Source organism: Narcine bancroftii, chromosome 2 (genome assembly GCF_036971445.1).
Source record: "Narcine bancroftii isolate sNarBan1 chromosome 2, sNarBan1.hap1, whole genome shotgun sequence".
In the NCBI taxonomy this organism is placed as follows: Eukaryota; Metazoa; Chordata; class Chondrichthyes; order Torpediniformes; family Narcinidae; genus Narcine; species Narcine bancroftii.
Window position 1 is genome coordinate 210,880,651 of NC_091470.1, and position 13,377 is coordinate 210,894,027.

Sequence of the window (13,377 nt, forward strand, 5' to 3'; positions counted from 1 at the left end):
AACAATATTCTACTGTGTGCGGTCTGTGCCGTAAATAAGCTGTTCATTTTTAAGTGCATTGTTCAAAAGCTGAGCAAACAAAACTGCAGTTAATTGTAAACTAGTAAAAGTATGGAAAGGTTCAGGAACCAAAAGTTCAGAAGTGTTTTGCAGCTACTTAAACGTCTATTGAAGTGTAACAGCCAAAGTGTACAGAAGCTCTTTGAAAGAATGTGGTGCTGATTAGGAGATAAATATTGATGCAGAAATGAGTTGTGTGGACTGCTTCTCTTCCCAAAATGATTCCAGCTCCTGAGCTCCACTGAAAGAGTACAAATTTAAGTTAGCAGCTTGGGTGGAGCCAAAACTGGAACCCTTCAAGTTGTTCACTTGGGTACGTCAGCCAAGTGTAGCCACCTATCAGAGAGACTGTGGGTTGAAGCATGGACAGTCATAACACTGAATTTGGCATCTTATTGTTTCAGTTCGCACACATTCACCAAAATGATTCGAGCAACAAAAACATTATATTTGCATTTGTGCTTTTTCTCCATCTATTTTTGCTTTTGTCGTGCTTGCAAGGAATGATATTTCCTGAACACACTCCTGCATGTGTCGTGTAGAACTTCAAACAGTGTGAATCAGCCTTTTCCCAGACTGTTTTGGATCTTATGTTGATTTTGCTTTGTCGCACTGACTGTACAAAACATTGTGACTTTGTAGGATGGATCTGCCAACAGCTTTAGCAAAATCTCTTTCTTTAATTAGGCAAATTAGTGGACAGGAATGGAAAGATCCTTGTTCCTGGTATTTATAATTCGGTGGCACCACTTACAGAGGAGGAAAAGTGTTTGTACGAAAAAATTGACTTTGATATTGAAGATTACTGCAAGGATGTGGGCACCTGCCATCTGTTGCACACCACAAAGGTACATTTATAGAAATTTGATTAGGTATGCAACTCGTATTTAGTAGCTACATTCCTGACAACCTTTTTCAATTGCATCTTGGTTCAATGTGAATTTGCAGCGCAAGTCATTGGGAATATTGTGTGCAATTCTGGCACCACACCCTGTGGTGGTTCTATATTCTTGGCCACACTGATGACGATGTCTCACCTACTCTGGTCCCACATACATCCATTTGGCACATATCCCTTGAAATCCATCCTACCCATGTATCTGTCCAGTTTTTCCTCAACCTCACCCACCTCCTCTGGCAGCTTTCATATACCCACCACCCCCCGTGTTTAAAAAAAAGGTTACTTCGAGGAGGAGCATGGGCCCACAGACATGGTGGATATGTGTGGGATGGCAGAAGAGGAAATATGTCTGATTATTTCAATTCTACACCCCATTCCCACGCTGACATGTCTGTCCATGCCCTCATGCATTACCAAACTGAGGCCACCCACAAACTGAAGGAACCACACCTAAAATTCTGTCTGGGCACCTTCCAGCCAGGTGGTATCAACTTCCGCAGTTTATAAAAACCACTCACGTTTCCCTCTTGTTGGGCACTATCAGTTGTCCCAATAATTGCAATGACAAAGACTTGAGGGGAACAATAGGCTTTATTGCACAGAAGACTTGAGCTGGGCCGGATCCAGACCAGGGAAGTGCAGGGAAGGGAAAGGTAGCCCGACCTTTATGGCCTGGGTCCCAGGGGAGGAGTCCAGGTAAGAGTGTCATCAGGGGATGGGCTAGCCTGAGCCAATTAGCATATACAATCCATACCATTACACTTCTCTTCCCCATCCCTCTGTCTCCTTTCCTCCAGCCCCCCCACCCCTTTCCCTGTCCAGATCACCTCAGCTTTATCCCTTGTGCTCACCTATGACCTCTTGCCTATGACCCTGTGCTCTTCCATGCCCCTCCCCCCCCCACCATTTTATTTAGGCACCTGTCTGCATTTAGCTCGTACCTTGCTGAAGGCCTCAGCCCGAAATGTTGGAAATGTATCTTTATCTTTGCTGCATGAAGGGTACTGCACGTCCTGCAGAGTTTCTCCAGCATTTCTTTGTGTAGATATTTTATCTAGGATTGCTTTTACTTGAGCACAGGAGGCTGAGGTTGGAGAGGTTTATAAAATTATGAGGGGTAGGTGGTCAGAAGGTGGGGGTGGCTAAAATAAGATGGCAGAAGGCCTTTTCACATTGGTAACCCGCTAAATTGGTGTGTGAATGAGCTGTTTTGAAATACTATAGGGCTGTTCACACTGGACTAGGAAAAATCAGTTCTGTGCCCTTTCACATAGATCTTTGGCTTGGCTTCGCGGACGAAGATTTATGGAGGGGGTAAAAAGTCCACGTCAGCTGCAGGCTCGTTTGTGGCTGACCAGTCCGATGCGGGACAGGCAGACACGATTGCAGCGGTTGCAAGGGAAAATTGGTTGGTTGGGGTTGGGTGTTGGGTTTTTCCTCCTTTGCCTTTTGTCAGTGAGGTGGGCTCTGCGGTCTTCTTCAAAGGAGGCTGCTGCCCGCCAAACTGTGAGGCGCCAAGATGCACGGTTTGAGGCGTTATCAGCCCACTGGCAGTGGTCAATGTGGCAGGCACCAAGAGATTTCTTTAGGCAGTCCTTGTACCTTTTCTTTGGTGCACCTCTGTCACGGTGGCCAGTGGAGAGCTCGCCATATAATACGATCTTGGGAAGGCGATGGTCCTCCATTCTGGAGACGTGACCCATCCAGCGCAGCTGGATCTTCAGCAGCGTGGACTCGATGCTGTCGACCTCTGCCATCTCGAGTACCTCGACGTTAGGGGTGTGAGCGCTCCAATGGATGTTGAGGATGGAGCGGAGACAACGCTGGTGGAAGCGTTCTAGGAGCCGTAGGTGGTGCCGGTAGAGGACCCATGATTCGGAGCCGAACAGGAGTGTGGGTATGACAACGGCTCTGTATACGCTTATCTTTGTGAGGTTTTTCAGTTGGTTGTTTTTCCAGACTCTTTTGTGTAGTCTTCCAAAGGCGCTATTTGCCTTGGCGAGTCTGTTGTCTATCTCATTGTCGATCCTTGCATCTGATGAAATGGTGCAGCCGAGATAGGTAAACTGGTTGACCGTTTTGAGTTTTGTGTGCCCGATGGAGATGTGGGGGGGCTGGTAGTCATGGTGGGGAGCTGGCTGATGGAGGACCTCAGTTTTCTTCAGGCTGACTTCCAGGCCAAACATTTTGGCAGTTTCCGCAAAGCAGGACGTCAAGCGCTGAAGAGCTGGCTCTGAATGGGCAACTAAAGCGGCATCATCTGCAAAGAGTAGTTCACGGACAAGTTTCTCTTGTGTCTTGGTGTGAGCTTGCAGGCGCCTCAGATTGAAGAGACTGCCATCCGTGCGGTACCGGATGTAAACAGCGTCTTCATTGTTGGGGTCTTTCATGGCTTGGTTCAGCATCATGCTGAAGAAGATTGAAAAGAGGGTTGGTGCGAGAACAAGGCTGTGTTCTCGCAAGGCCTTTCACATAACCAACCCAGTATCACACTCACACATACACACACACACACACACACACACACACTCACACTCACACCAACACACACACGCTCTCACACACACGCTCTCACACACACGCTCACACACACACTCACACACACATACTCACACACACTCTCACACCAACACACACTCACACACACACTCTCACACACACACTCTCACACACACACTCACACACACACTCACACACACACACTCTCACTCACACACTCACACACACACACACTCACACACACTCTCACACCAACACACACTCACACACACACACTCACACACACACTCTCACACACACACTCACTCACACACACTCACACACACACACTCTCACTCACACACTCATTCACTCTCTCATTCTCACACTCACATACCCACACACTCTCTCTCACACACACTCTCACACACATACACCCACACACTTTCACACACACTCTCTAATGCACGCTCACACACACTCACACAAATGCACGCTCACACTCTCACGCTCACACACACTCTCACACTCACACCAACACACTCACACACAAACTCGCACACACACTCACACACACATATTCTCACACACACAGTCTCACACACCCACACACTCACACACACTCTCACAATTACACACCCACACACTCTCACACAACACGCCTACACACACTCACGCTCACACACTCACACTCATACACACTCTCACACACATATACACTCATACTCACAGACACACACTCACATATCCATACAGACACTCAAACTCACGGATTCTCACACACACACTCTCACACACACACTCACACACACTTTCACACACACACTCACACACACACTCACACACACATTCTCACACACTCTCTCACACACTCTTACACACACACACTCACACACTCTCACACACACACTCTCACACACGCACTCTCACACACACACACTCACACCAACACACTGACATACACACTCACACTCTCTCTCACACACACTCACACCAACACACACTCACACCAACACACACACACACTCACACACACTCACACACACTCTCACACACACACATGCATGCTCACACACACTCACACATGCTCACACACATGCACAGTCTCACACACTCATGCTCACGCACTCACACACACTCTCACACTCACACACACCCTCAACCCTCACTCACATACACAAACTCACACTCATATACAAACACACTCACACAACACACCTACATACACGCTCACACTCACACACTCACACTCACACACTCGCGCACTCACACACACACTCTCACACACACACTCACACACACTCTCACACACCACACATTCACACACACTCTCACACACCCACACACTCTCACACATACACACACTCACATGCACGCTTACACACACACACACTCACACACATGCACACTCTCACACACTCATGCTCACGCACTCACACTCACACACACATTCTCACACTCACACACACCCTCACACTCTCGCTCACATACACAAACTCACACTCATATATACACACACTCACACAACACACCTACACACACGCTCACACACTCACACACTCACACTTCCACACACAGACACACACTCACACATGCTCACACACTCACATAGATGCTCACAATCACATACATACACTTTATAGTGAGATAGTGAGCCTGGGAAAGTGTTAAAAGTTATAAAACACAAACAATTGTGGGAAAGTTGCACCCGCAATGAAACATGTGTTAAAATGGTATCTGGCCACCCAACCATCAGAACTGCTAAAAGTAACTGAGGATTGTTTTTGCTCTATACCACAAATATTTCATGAGGACTGTTTGTGGTCATTCCTACATGTTCCTGTTGTTCTCATCTTGCACTCTCTCCACATGCTAGTTAACAGTGTTCTCTGCTGTGATCTCAGCTTTTTCTCGTTCCATTCCCTGCCTCTTTAAGATCCTCCCACACATGCATGAACATCATCAGTATGCCATTAATGGGACCGGCATACTGGGTCGCCTGTTCACATTGGAGACGATTTGAAATGGATCAGCAATAGCCCTTTTCACATTGGCTAACCAGTAAATTGGCTGTTCATTGAACTGGTTCAAGAAGCCCTTTCACTCTCACCAAAACCTAATTGAGTTTAGGCACCAGAACACAGGGTGAACTCCAATTTGAACTTGATTTTATGATGATGTCATTTTTGAGCATATAATCCACCTCTTGATCCAACAATCTGCTCTTTTCTTGATTAACTTGATAAGGATGTTGCTTAATAAGCTTAGCATCACTGACCTCCACATCATGACAAGCCCCTTAGCTTTCAGGATGATAGGCAGATGACACAATTTGATAGGCTCCCAATTAATACACCACCTGTTGAAATATTCCAGACATAAAATTACTCCCTTGGTCCGAATGAATTTCATTTGGTTGGACAAACAGTGTGAAAAATTTTAGCATAGCCTTCACAATCGCCTTTGCTTTAATGTTTCTCAGGGGAATAGCCTCTGGAAACCTTGAAGCTGTGCACATGAGTGTTAACAAATATTCATTTCCCGCCTTGGTTTTTGGCAATGGGCCAACTCAATCCACTATCACTTTCGAGAAGGGCTCCCCGATAGCAGGGATAGGTTGTAAAAGTGCCACTGATGGTCCTTGCTTGGGCTTGCCCACCAGTTGACAAGTGTGACAGGTTCTACAAAAGTTAACAACATCCTTCCTTAATTTTGACCAATAAAACTGTTTCCTTATCTTTTCTATCATATTCTTCACTCCAAGATGATGTCCTAAAGGTGTACTATGAGCCAACTTTAATATTTCATTCCTGTAAGTTTTGGGAATTACAACTTGCCTTACTACTGCCCAGTTTTCACTAGCAGGTATCACTTATGGTCTCCACTTTCTCATCATTATTCCATCTTGAACAAAGTAACCTACTGGCACAGTTTCAATTTTCTGGTTAGACAGAATCTTATCTCTTATCCCAGCATGATCAGGATCATACTTTTGTCTGGCTATTAATTCTTCTCTTGACAACAGCAAAGCTGAATCCTTAGTTTGTCCTCAATGCTTGCCTCAAGTACAGGATCATCACAGACCTCTACCTTTTTTCTATTCATGGCTCGAGTAATGACTCACTCAGGGTAGATTTCCAAATCCTTTTTGGACTCATAAACCAATGGCTTACTTGTGAGTTTCACCGCAGGTATGACTTTACTCTCTGCTAAATCATTCCTTAACAGCACAGCTGTTTCTGATGACTACACCTGCAAAAGGTGCATCCAATTGCATATAATGAGTGACCATGTTAGGGAGCTTGAGCTGCAGTTGGATGAACTGAGGATCATAAGGGAAGCAGAGACAGTGATAGAGAAGAGTTACAGGGAGACAGTCACCCCTAGAAGGCAGGAGTCAGGGAATTGGGTAACTGTGAGGAAAGGAGGGAGAGTGCCTGTGCAGAGTACCCCTGTGGAAGTGCCACTCAGCAACATGTATTCTGCATTGGATACTGCTGGGGGGAATAGCCTATTGGGGACGAGTCGTGGGGGTCAGGTCTCTGGCACAGGGGCTGCCCCTGGGGTTCAGAAGGGAAGGAGGGATAAGAACAGGATACTTGTAGTTGGGGACTCGTTAGTCAAAGGGACAGAGAAGGTTTGTGGGACGAGATCAGGGGTCTAGGTTGGTATGTTGTCTCCCTGGTGCCAGGGTCAGGGATATCTTTGATCGAGTTCATAGCATTCTGCAAGGGGAAGGAGAACAGCCAGAAGTCGTGGTCCATGTGGGGACCAATGACTTAGTTAGAAATGGGGATGAGGTCCTGAAACAGGATTATGTGGAATTAGGTAGGAAGTTAAAAAACAGGACCGCCAAGGTAGTAATCTCTGGATTGCTGCCGGTGCCACGCGCTAGTGAGGTAGAAATAGAAGGATGTGGAGGATGAATGTGTGGCTAAAGAGATGGTGCAGGGGGAAAGGGATAAGATTTCTGGATCATTGGGATCTCTTCTGGGGAAGGTCGGACCTGTACAAAAGGGACGGACTCCACTTAAAATGGAGGGGGACCAATGTGCTGGCAAGCAGATTTGCTAGAGCTGTGGGGGAAGGTTTAAACTAGTTTGGCAGGGGGTTGGGGAACAGAGTGTGAGAGCAGTGTCAAGGGAGCATGGCCACCTAGATAGGAATAATAACGATAACAAAGGTAGGATGGAGATTAGGGTAAAAGGTAGAAAGAATATATGTGAGGGTCATTCTCTGAAATGCATATATTTTAATGCAAGAAGCATAGTGAACAAGGTAGATGAGCTTGGAGCATGGACAGATACTTGGGGTCATGATATTAAGGCAATTAGTGAGACCTGGCTACAGGAGGGGCAGGACTGGCAACTTAATATTCCAGGATACATTTGTTTTAGATGTGATAGATCAGGGGGTAAAAAAGGGGGAGGAGTTGCTCTGCTTGTTAAGGAGGACATTACTGCCGTGAGGTGGCAGGATGGTCTGAAGGGATGGTCCAGTGAGGCTGTTTGGGTGGAATAGAGGAGTGAAGGAGGCATGAGGGTGCTAATAGGGGTGTATTACAGACCACCAAATGGGCCAAGAAAATTAGAGGAACAAATTTGTAGGGAGATAACGTATATGTGTTCGGCCCTACTAGTCCATGCCGTAGCAAATCCCCACCCTCCTAGTCCCACTGACCACCACCCGGTCCATACCCCTCTAGTCCCCTCCTATCCATGTAACGATCCAGTCTTTCCTTAAATGTAACCAATGAACCCGCCTCGACCACGTCTGCCGGAAGCTCATTCCACATCCCCACCACCCTCTGCGTAAAGAAATTTCCCCTTTTTGTAAGCCTCCTTGTTTATACCATTCTGTTAATTTGTCTAGTGCTATCCTCGGTTTCCCCCCTCTCCATAAAAATCTCCTTATTATTTTCTTTAACTCTTTGAAGAATTTTTCTGTCAGTTGTATTGGCAATGCCTGAAATAAGTATAGTATCCTTGGAAAAATGTTCATTTTAATACAGTTTATCCTTCCTATCAGTGTTAGTGGTAGCTCTTTCCAATGCTCTAAATCGTCCTGTAGTTTTTTCATTAGTGGATTGTAATTGAGTTTATATAATTTTTATCAAACAAGGGAAAAACCAGACTGGACGAGACTAGAATTAGATAAAATAGGGGAAAAGATACCTGAACACATATTATATAAATGGGACGAAAAATTGGTACAACATAGAACTTCTCCAGTATTACACCATCTCCTCAATATATGGAAGAAGATACATGTAGAAAGAAATAAAATAAATTACCAAATACCAAAACTAATATTGACGCAAAATAAGCTACTCCCTTTTACAATAGACAACCTTGCCTTTAGAAAATGGGAAAAAAAAGGGATTAAAAGAATAGAAAATTGTTTTTCAGGAAGTAGATTCTTATCCTTTGAACAAATGAGAGATAAGTACAATATAACGGGAGATACAGCGCTGGCATATTACCAACTGAGATCCTACTTGAAAGATAAATTAGGAAGCAACTTGAGTTTACCAGAGGGAAGTAACCTTGAATATGTGATTACAGATACAATGTTAATCAAAAGATTTATAAAAAATATGTATAGTAAACTGCAAGAAAAGGAAAATGAGGAAACAAATGGTAAAACTAAACAAAAATGGGAACAAGATTTAAATATAAAGATAAAAAAGGAAACATGGGAGAAGTTATGCTCTGGAACGATGAGAAATACAATAAATACGAGGCTGCGTATGATACAATATAATTGGTTACACAGACTATACATTACACCGCAAAAGTTAAATAAATGGGACCCAACAGTATCTGATAGATGTTTTCGATGTAAAAAAGAAAGGGGAACAACAATTCATGCAATCTGGACATGTGAGAGAGTAGAAAAATTTTGGGATGATCTCAATCAGATATTAAATAAAATAACAGAAAACAATATACCAAAGAATCCAGAGATCTTTCTCCTAAGTAACATAAAAAATAAAGAATTTGGAATTGACTTGGAGGATGCACAAAAAAGATTTGTTAAGATAGCCCTAGCTGTAGCAAAAAAATGTATTATGTCAACCTGGAAATTGGAAGATAATTTGAAAATACAACAATGGTATATAGAAATGAATAAATGTATTCCATTAGAAAAAATAACATATAGTTTAAGAAATAATATTGAAATATTCGAACAAGTATGGGAGCCTTACATTAAATACAATAGCGAAAACCTACCGGGAACAAACATTACCTAAGTTGGTGGAAGGAGAAGAGAAGAAAAAAATGGACTCAGTAGAATTTCTGGTGTATTTTTGTTGAATGACAACATTGTCTAACTGAATTAATGCAACCTAGATTGTATAACTAAAATGGATGAGAGGGGGGAGGGATGGGGGGGTGGCTTGGGAGGAGGGAGGGGGGAGGGAGAAAAAGTCACTGTAAATGTGTGGAAAAGAAAAAGTGTATATCATGGCTATTGTGATTTATGGTGTGAAAAATAAAAAAATTAAAAAAAAAAAAAAAAAAAAAAAAAAAAAAAAAAAAAAGAAATTTCCCCTCATGTTCCCCTTATAATTTTCCCCCTTCAATCTTAAACCATGTCCTCTAGTTTGAATCTCCCGCTTTCTTAATTGAAAAAAGTCTCTCCACATTTACTCTGTCTGTCCCTTTTAAAATCTTAAACACCTCTATCAAGTCCCCTTTCAATCTTCTACGCTCCAGAGCAAAAAGCCCCAGTCTGCACAACCTTTCCCTGTAACTCAGACCCTGAAATCCTGTCAACATTCTCGTGAATCTTCTCTGCACTTTCTCTATTTTGTTTATATCTCTCCTATAATTTGGTGACCAAAACTGTACACAGTACTCCAAATTTGGCCTCACCAATGCCTTGTACAATTTCATCATAATGTCCCTACTCTTGAATTCAATACTCCGATTTATGAAGGCCAACATTCCAAATGCCTTCTTCACCACACCATCTACCTGAGTATCAGCCTTGAGGGTAGTATTTACCATCACTCCTAAATCCCTTTGTTGCTCTGCATTCCTTAATTGTCTACCATTCAATGTATATGACCTATTTAAATTTGCCTTTCCAAAATGCAGCACCTCACATTTCTCTGTATTAACTTCCATCAGCCATTTCTCAGCCCACACCTCCAGCCTTCCTAAATCACCTTTTAATCTACGGTAATCTACCCCACTGAACCACAACATCACCAATCTTTGTGTCATCCGCAAACTTGCTTATCCAATTCTCTACCCCTACATCCAGATCGTTAATATATATAACAAATAATAGTGGACCCAGGACCGAACCCTAAGGAATTCCACTAGTCACCGGCCTCCAATTGGACAAACAATTTTCTACCACTACTCTCTGACACCTTCCATCCAACCACTGCTGAATCCATTTCACTACCTCCTTATTTATACCTAATGCCTCCACCTTTTTTCCTAACCTCCTGTGGGGAACTTTGTCAAAAGCTTTACTAAAGTCCAATAGACAACATCCACAGCTTTCCCTTCATCAACCTTTTTTGTAACCCTCTCGAAGAACTCAATCAGGTTTGTCAAGCATGATCTACCCCTGACAAAACCATGCTGATTACTCCCTATCAATCCTTGTACCTCCAAAAATTTGTAAATAGCATCCCTCAGAACACTTTCAATCAACTTGCCCACCACAGACGTCAGACTTACAGGCCTATAATTCCCAGGTTTGCATTTGGACCCTTTCTTAAACAGAGGAACCACATGCGCCACCCTCCAATCCTTTGGTACCACCCCCGTGGCCAGTGACATCCTAAATATCTCTGTTAATGGCCCCACTAACTGTCCACTAGCCTCCCTGAGTGTCCTAGGGAATATTTTGTCCGGTCCGGGAGATTTATCCACCTTTATCTTTTTTTAACACAGCCATCACTACCTCCTCGGTTATCCTTATATGCTTCATGACCTCCCCACTATTTTTCTTTACTTCAACTGGTTCAACATTTTTTTCCCTAGTGAATACCGAGGCAAAGAAATCATTCAAAATTTCCCCCATTTCCTCAGACTTCTCACTCAGCCTACCCTCGCTATCTACAAGGGGTCCAATTTTATCTCTCACTAATCTTTTACTTTTAATGTACTTATAGAAACCCTTTGGATTTATTTCTACTCTGTCAGCCAAAGCCTCTTCATGCCTTTTTTTGGCCTTTCTAATTTCTTTCTTAAGATTCCTTCTACACTCCTTGTAGTCCTCCTTCAACTTCTCAGCTCCCTCCTCTTTATACCTCTTGTACACCTCCCTTTTTCTCCTAACCAAATTTCCAATATTCCTCGAAATCCAAGCCTCCCTATGACTTCCAGCCTTTACTTTGATCCAGACTGGGACATAACTACTCTGTACCCTCAAAATTTCTTTTTTGAATATCCTCCATTTTTCATTAACATCCTTACCTGAAAATATCCTGTCCCACTCAATACTTCCCAAATCCCTTCTTATTCCTACGAAATTTGCTCTTTTCCAATCCAGAACCTCAACTTTAGGCCTCTCCTTGCTCTTCCTTAAAACTACCCTAAAACTAACAGAATTATGATCACTAGACCCAATTGGTTCTCCAACATTAATGTCCGCTACCTGACCTAGCTCGTTCCCTAACAGGAGATCCAGTATTACACCATCCCGAGTCGGTTCTTCTACTAACTGATTAAGAAAACAATCCTGAACACATTTAACGAACTCCAGCCCATCCAGCCCTCTAACCGTATGGGTATCCCAATCAATGTGTGGGTAGTTAAAATCTCCCATGATCACTACCCTATGATTTTCACACATATAACACTCGAAAAAAATTTCTTTACCCATTTCTCTTCCTCTCTTCCTTTAACCTCAACTCTAGATTTTCTTTCTACTCTACTTGGATTATCAGCAGTATTCCTTTGAAAGATTTTCCCTGGTGTCCACTTAGGCTTGTGGGTTAAAGTATATTCCTCTGCGAATTTAGCCAATTCTTGCCAAGTTTTTATTTTTTCTCTTCCAAGTACACTTGAATGTTGTCAGGAACACAATTTTTAATCTCCTCAATCAGAATGATTTTCCTCAATAAATCAAAGTTATTTTCGACTTTCATTGCGGCACACCACCGATCAAAACACACAACCTTCCTATAAACAAAATCCAGGTAAGATTGGATTGCTGCTTTTTTAAAACTCCTGAACTTTTGTCTATAAGACTGTAGAACTTGTTCATAAGATTGGAGTATAGCCTGCTTTACAAAGTCGTAATCAGCTGCTTGTTGTACCGTGAGACACAAATACATCTGTTGGGCTTTCTGTTTAAGAACACTTTGTAGTAGGAGTGACCACTGGTCTGATGGCCATTTTAAATTTATAGCTACTTTCTCAAAATGCTGAAAATACTGGTCTATTTCAGCCTCCTCAAATGGAGGAACTAACCTCACTTATCTACTGACCAGAAACCTCTCCTCCTGACCAGCATGTGGGTTTTGGGCTTCTCCCTCTCCTTGGGTTAGGGTCTGCCTCAATTCAGCTAGTTCAAGCTCATGTTTCCATTCTTTCTCTCTCTTCTCCCTTGCAGCTGCTCTCTCCTCCCTTGTGGCTCCCTTTCCTCCATTTCTGCATGCCTCACTGCTTCCCATTTGGCTTTCCTTTCTGCCTCTCTTTTTTCCTCTAATTTGAGTTTTCTCAAAGCCAACTTTACTTCCTCTGAAGTTTTCTCCGTTCTAATGCAGCTTCTTCAAATACTCCCTTTCCTACATAGTGCTTAACAATCTTTCAGGCAATTTCCTCTTTTTCATCCCAGTTCTTACTGTAAAAAGTCTTGCCAACTATAACCATCAGTTCTGACTTTTTCGCCATTTTTAAATTAACCACTGAAGGATTAGCTATGAACTGGACAATATTCATAGTTGCTGGTTTTTCTGCTGGTGATTT

At 43.1% G+C, this 13,377-nt stretch overlaps 1 protein-coding gene across 2 annotated transcripts in view; it reads left to right on the forward strand.

Annotated features, from left to right (window-relative positions):
* Positions 1–13,377, forward strand: part of LOC138755053 (cytosolic non-specific dipeptidase-like) — a 50,888-nt gene that overhangs the window by 24,315 nt on the left and 13,196 nt on the right. For both annotated transcript variants that reach the window (XM_069920240.1, XM_069920241.1), the window contains one exon: positions 748–908. In XM_069920240.1, coding sequence (XP_069776341.1) covers positions 748–908 — 161 coding nt within the window. The remainder of the gene's footprint in view (positions 1–747; positions 909–13,377) is intronic.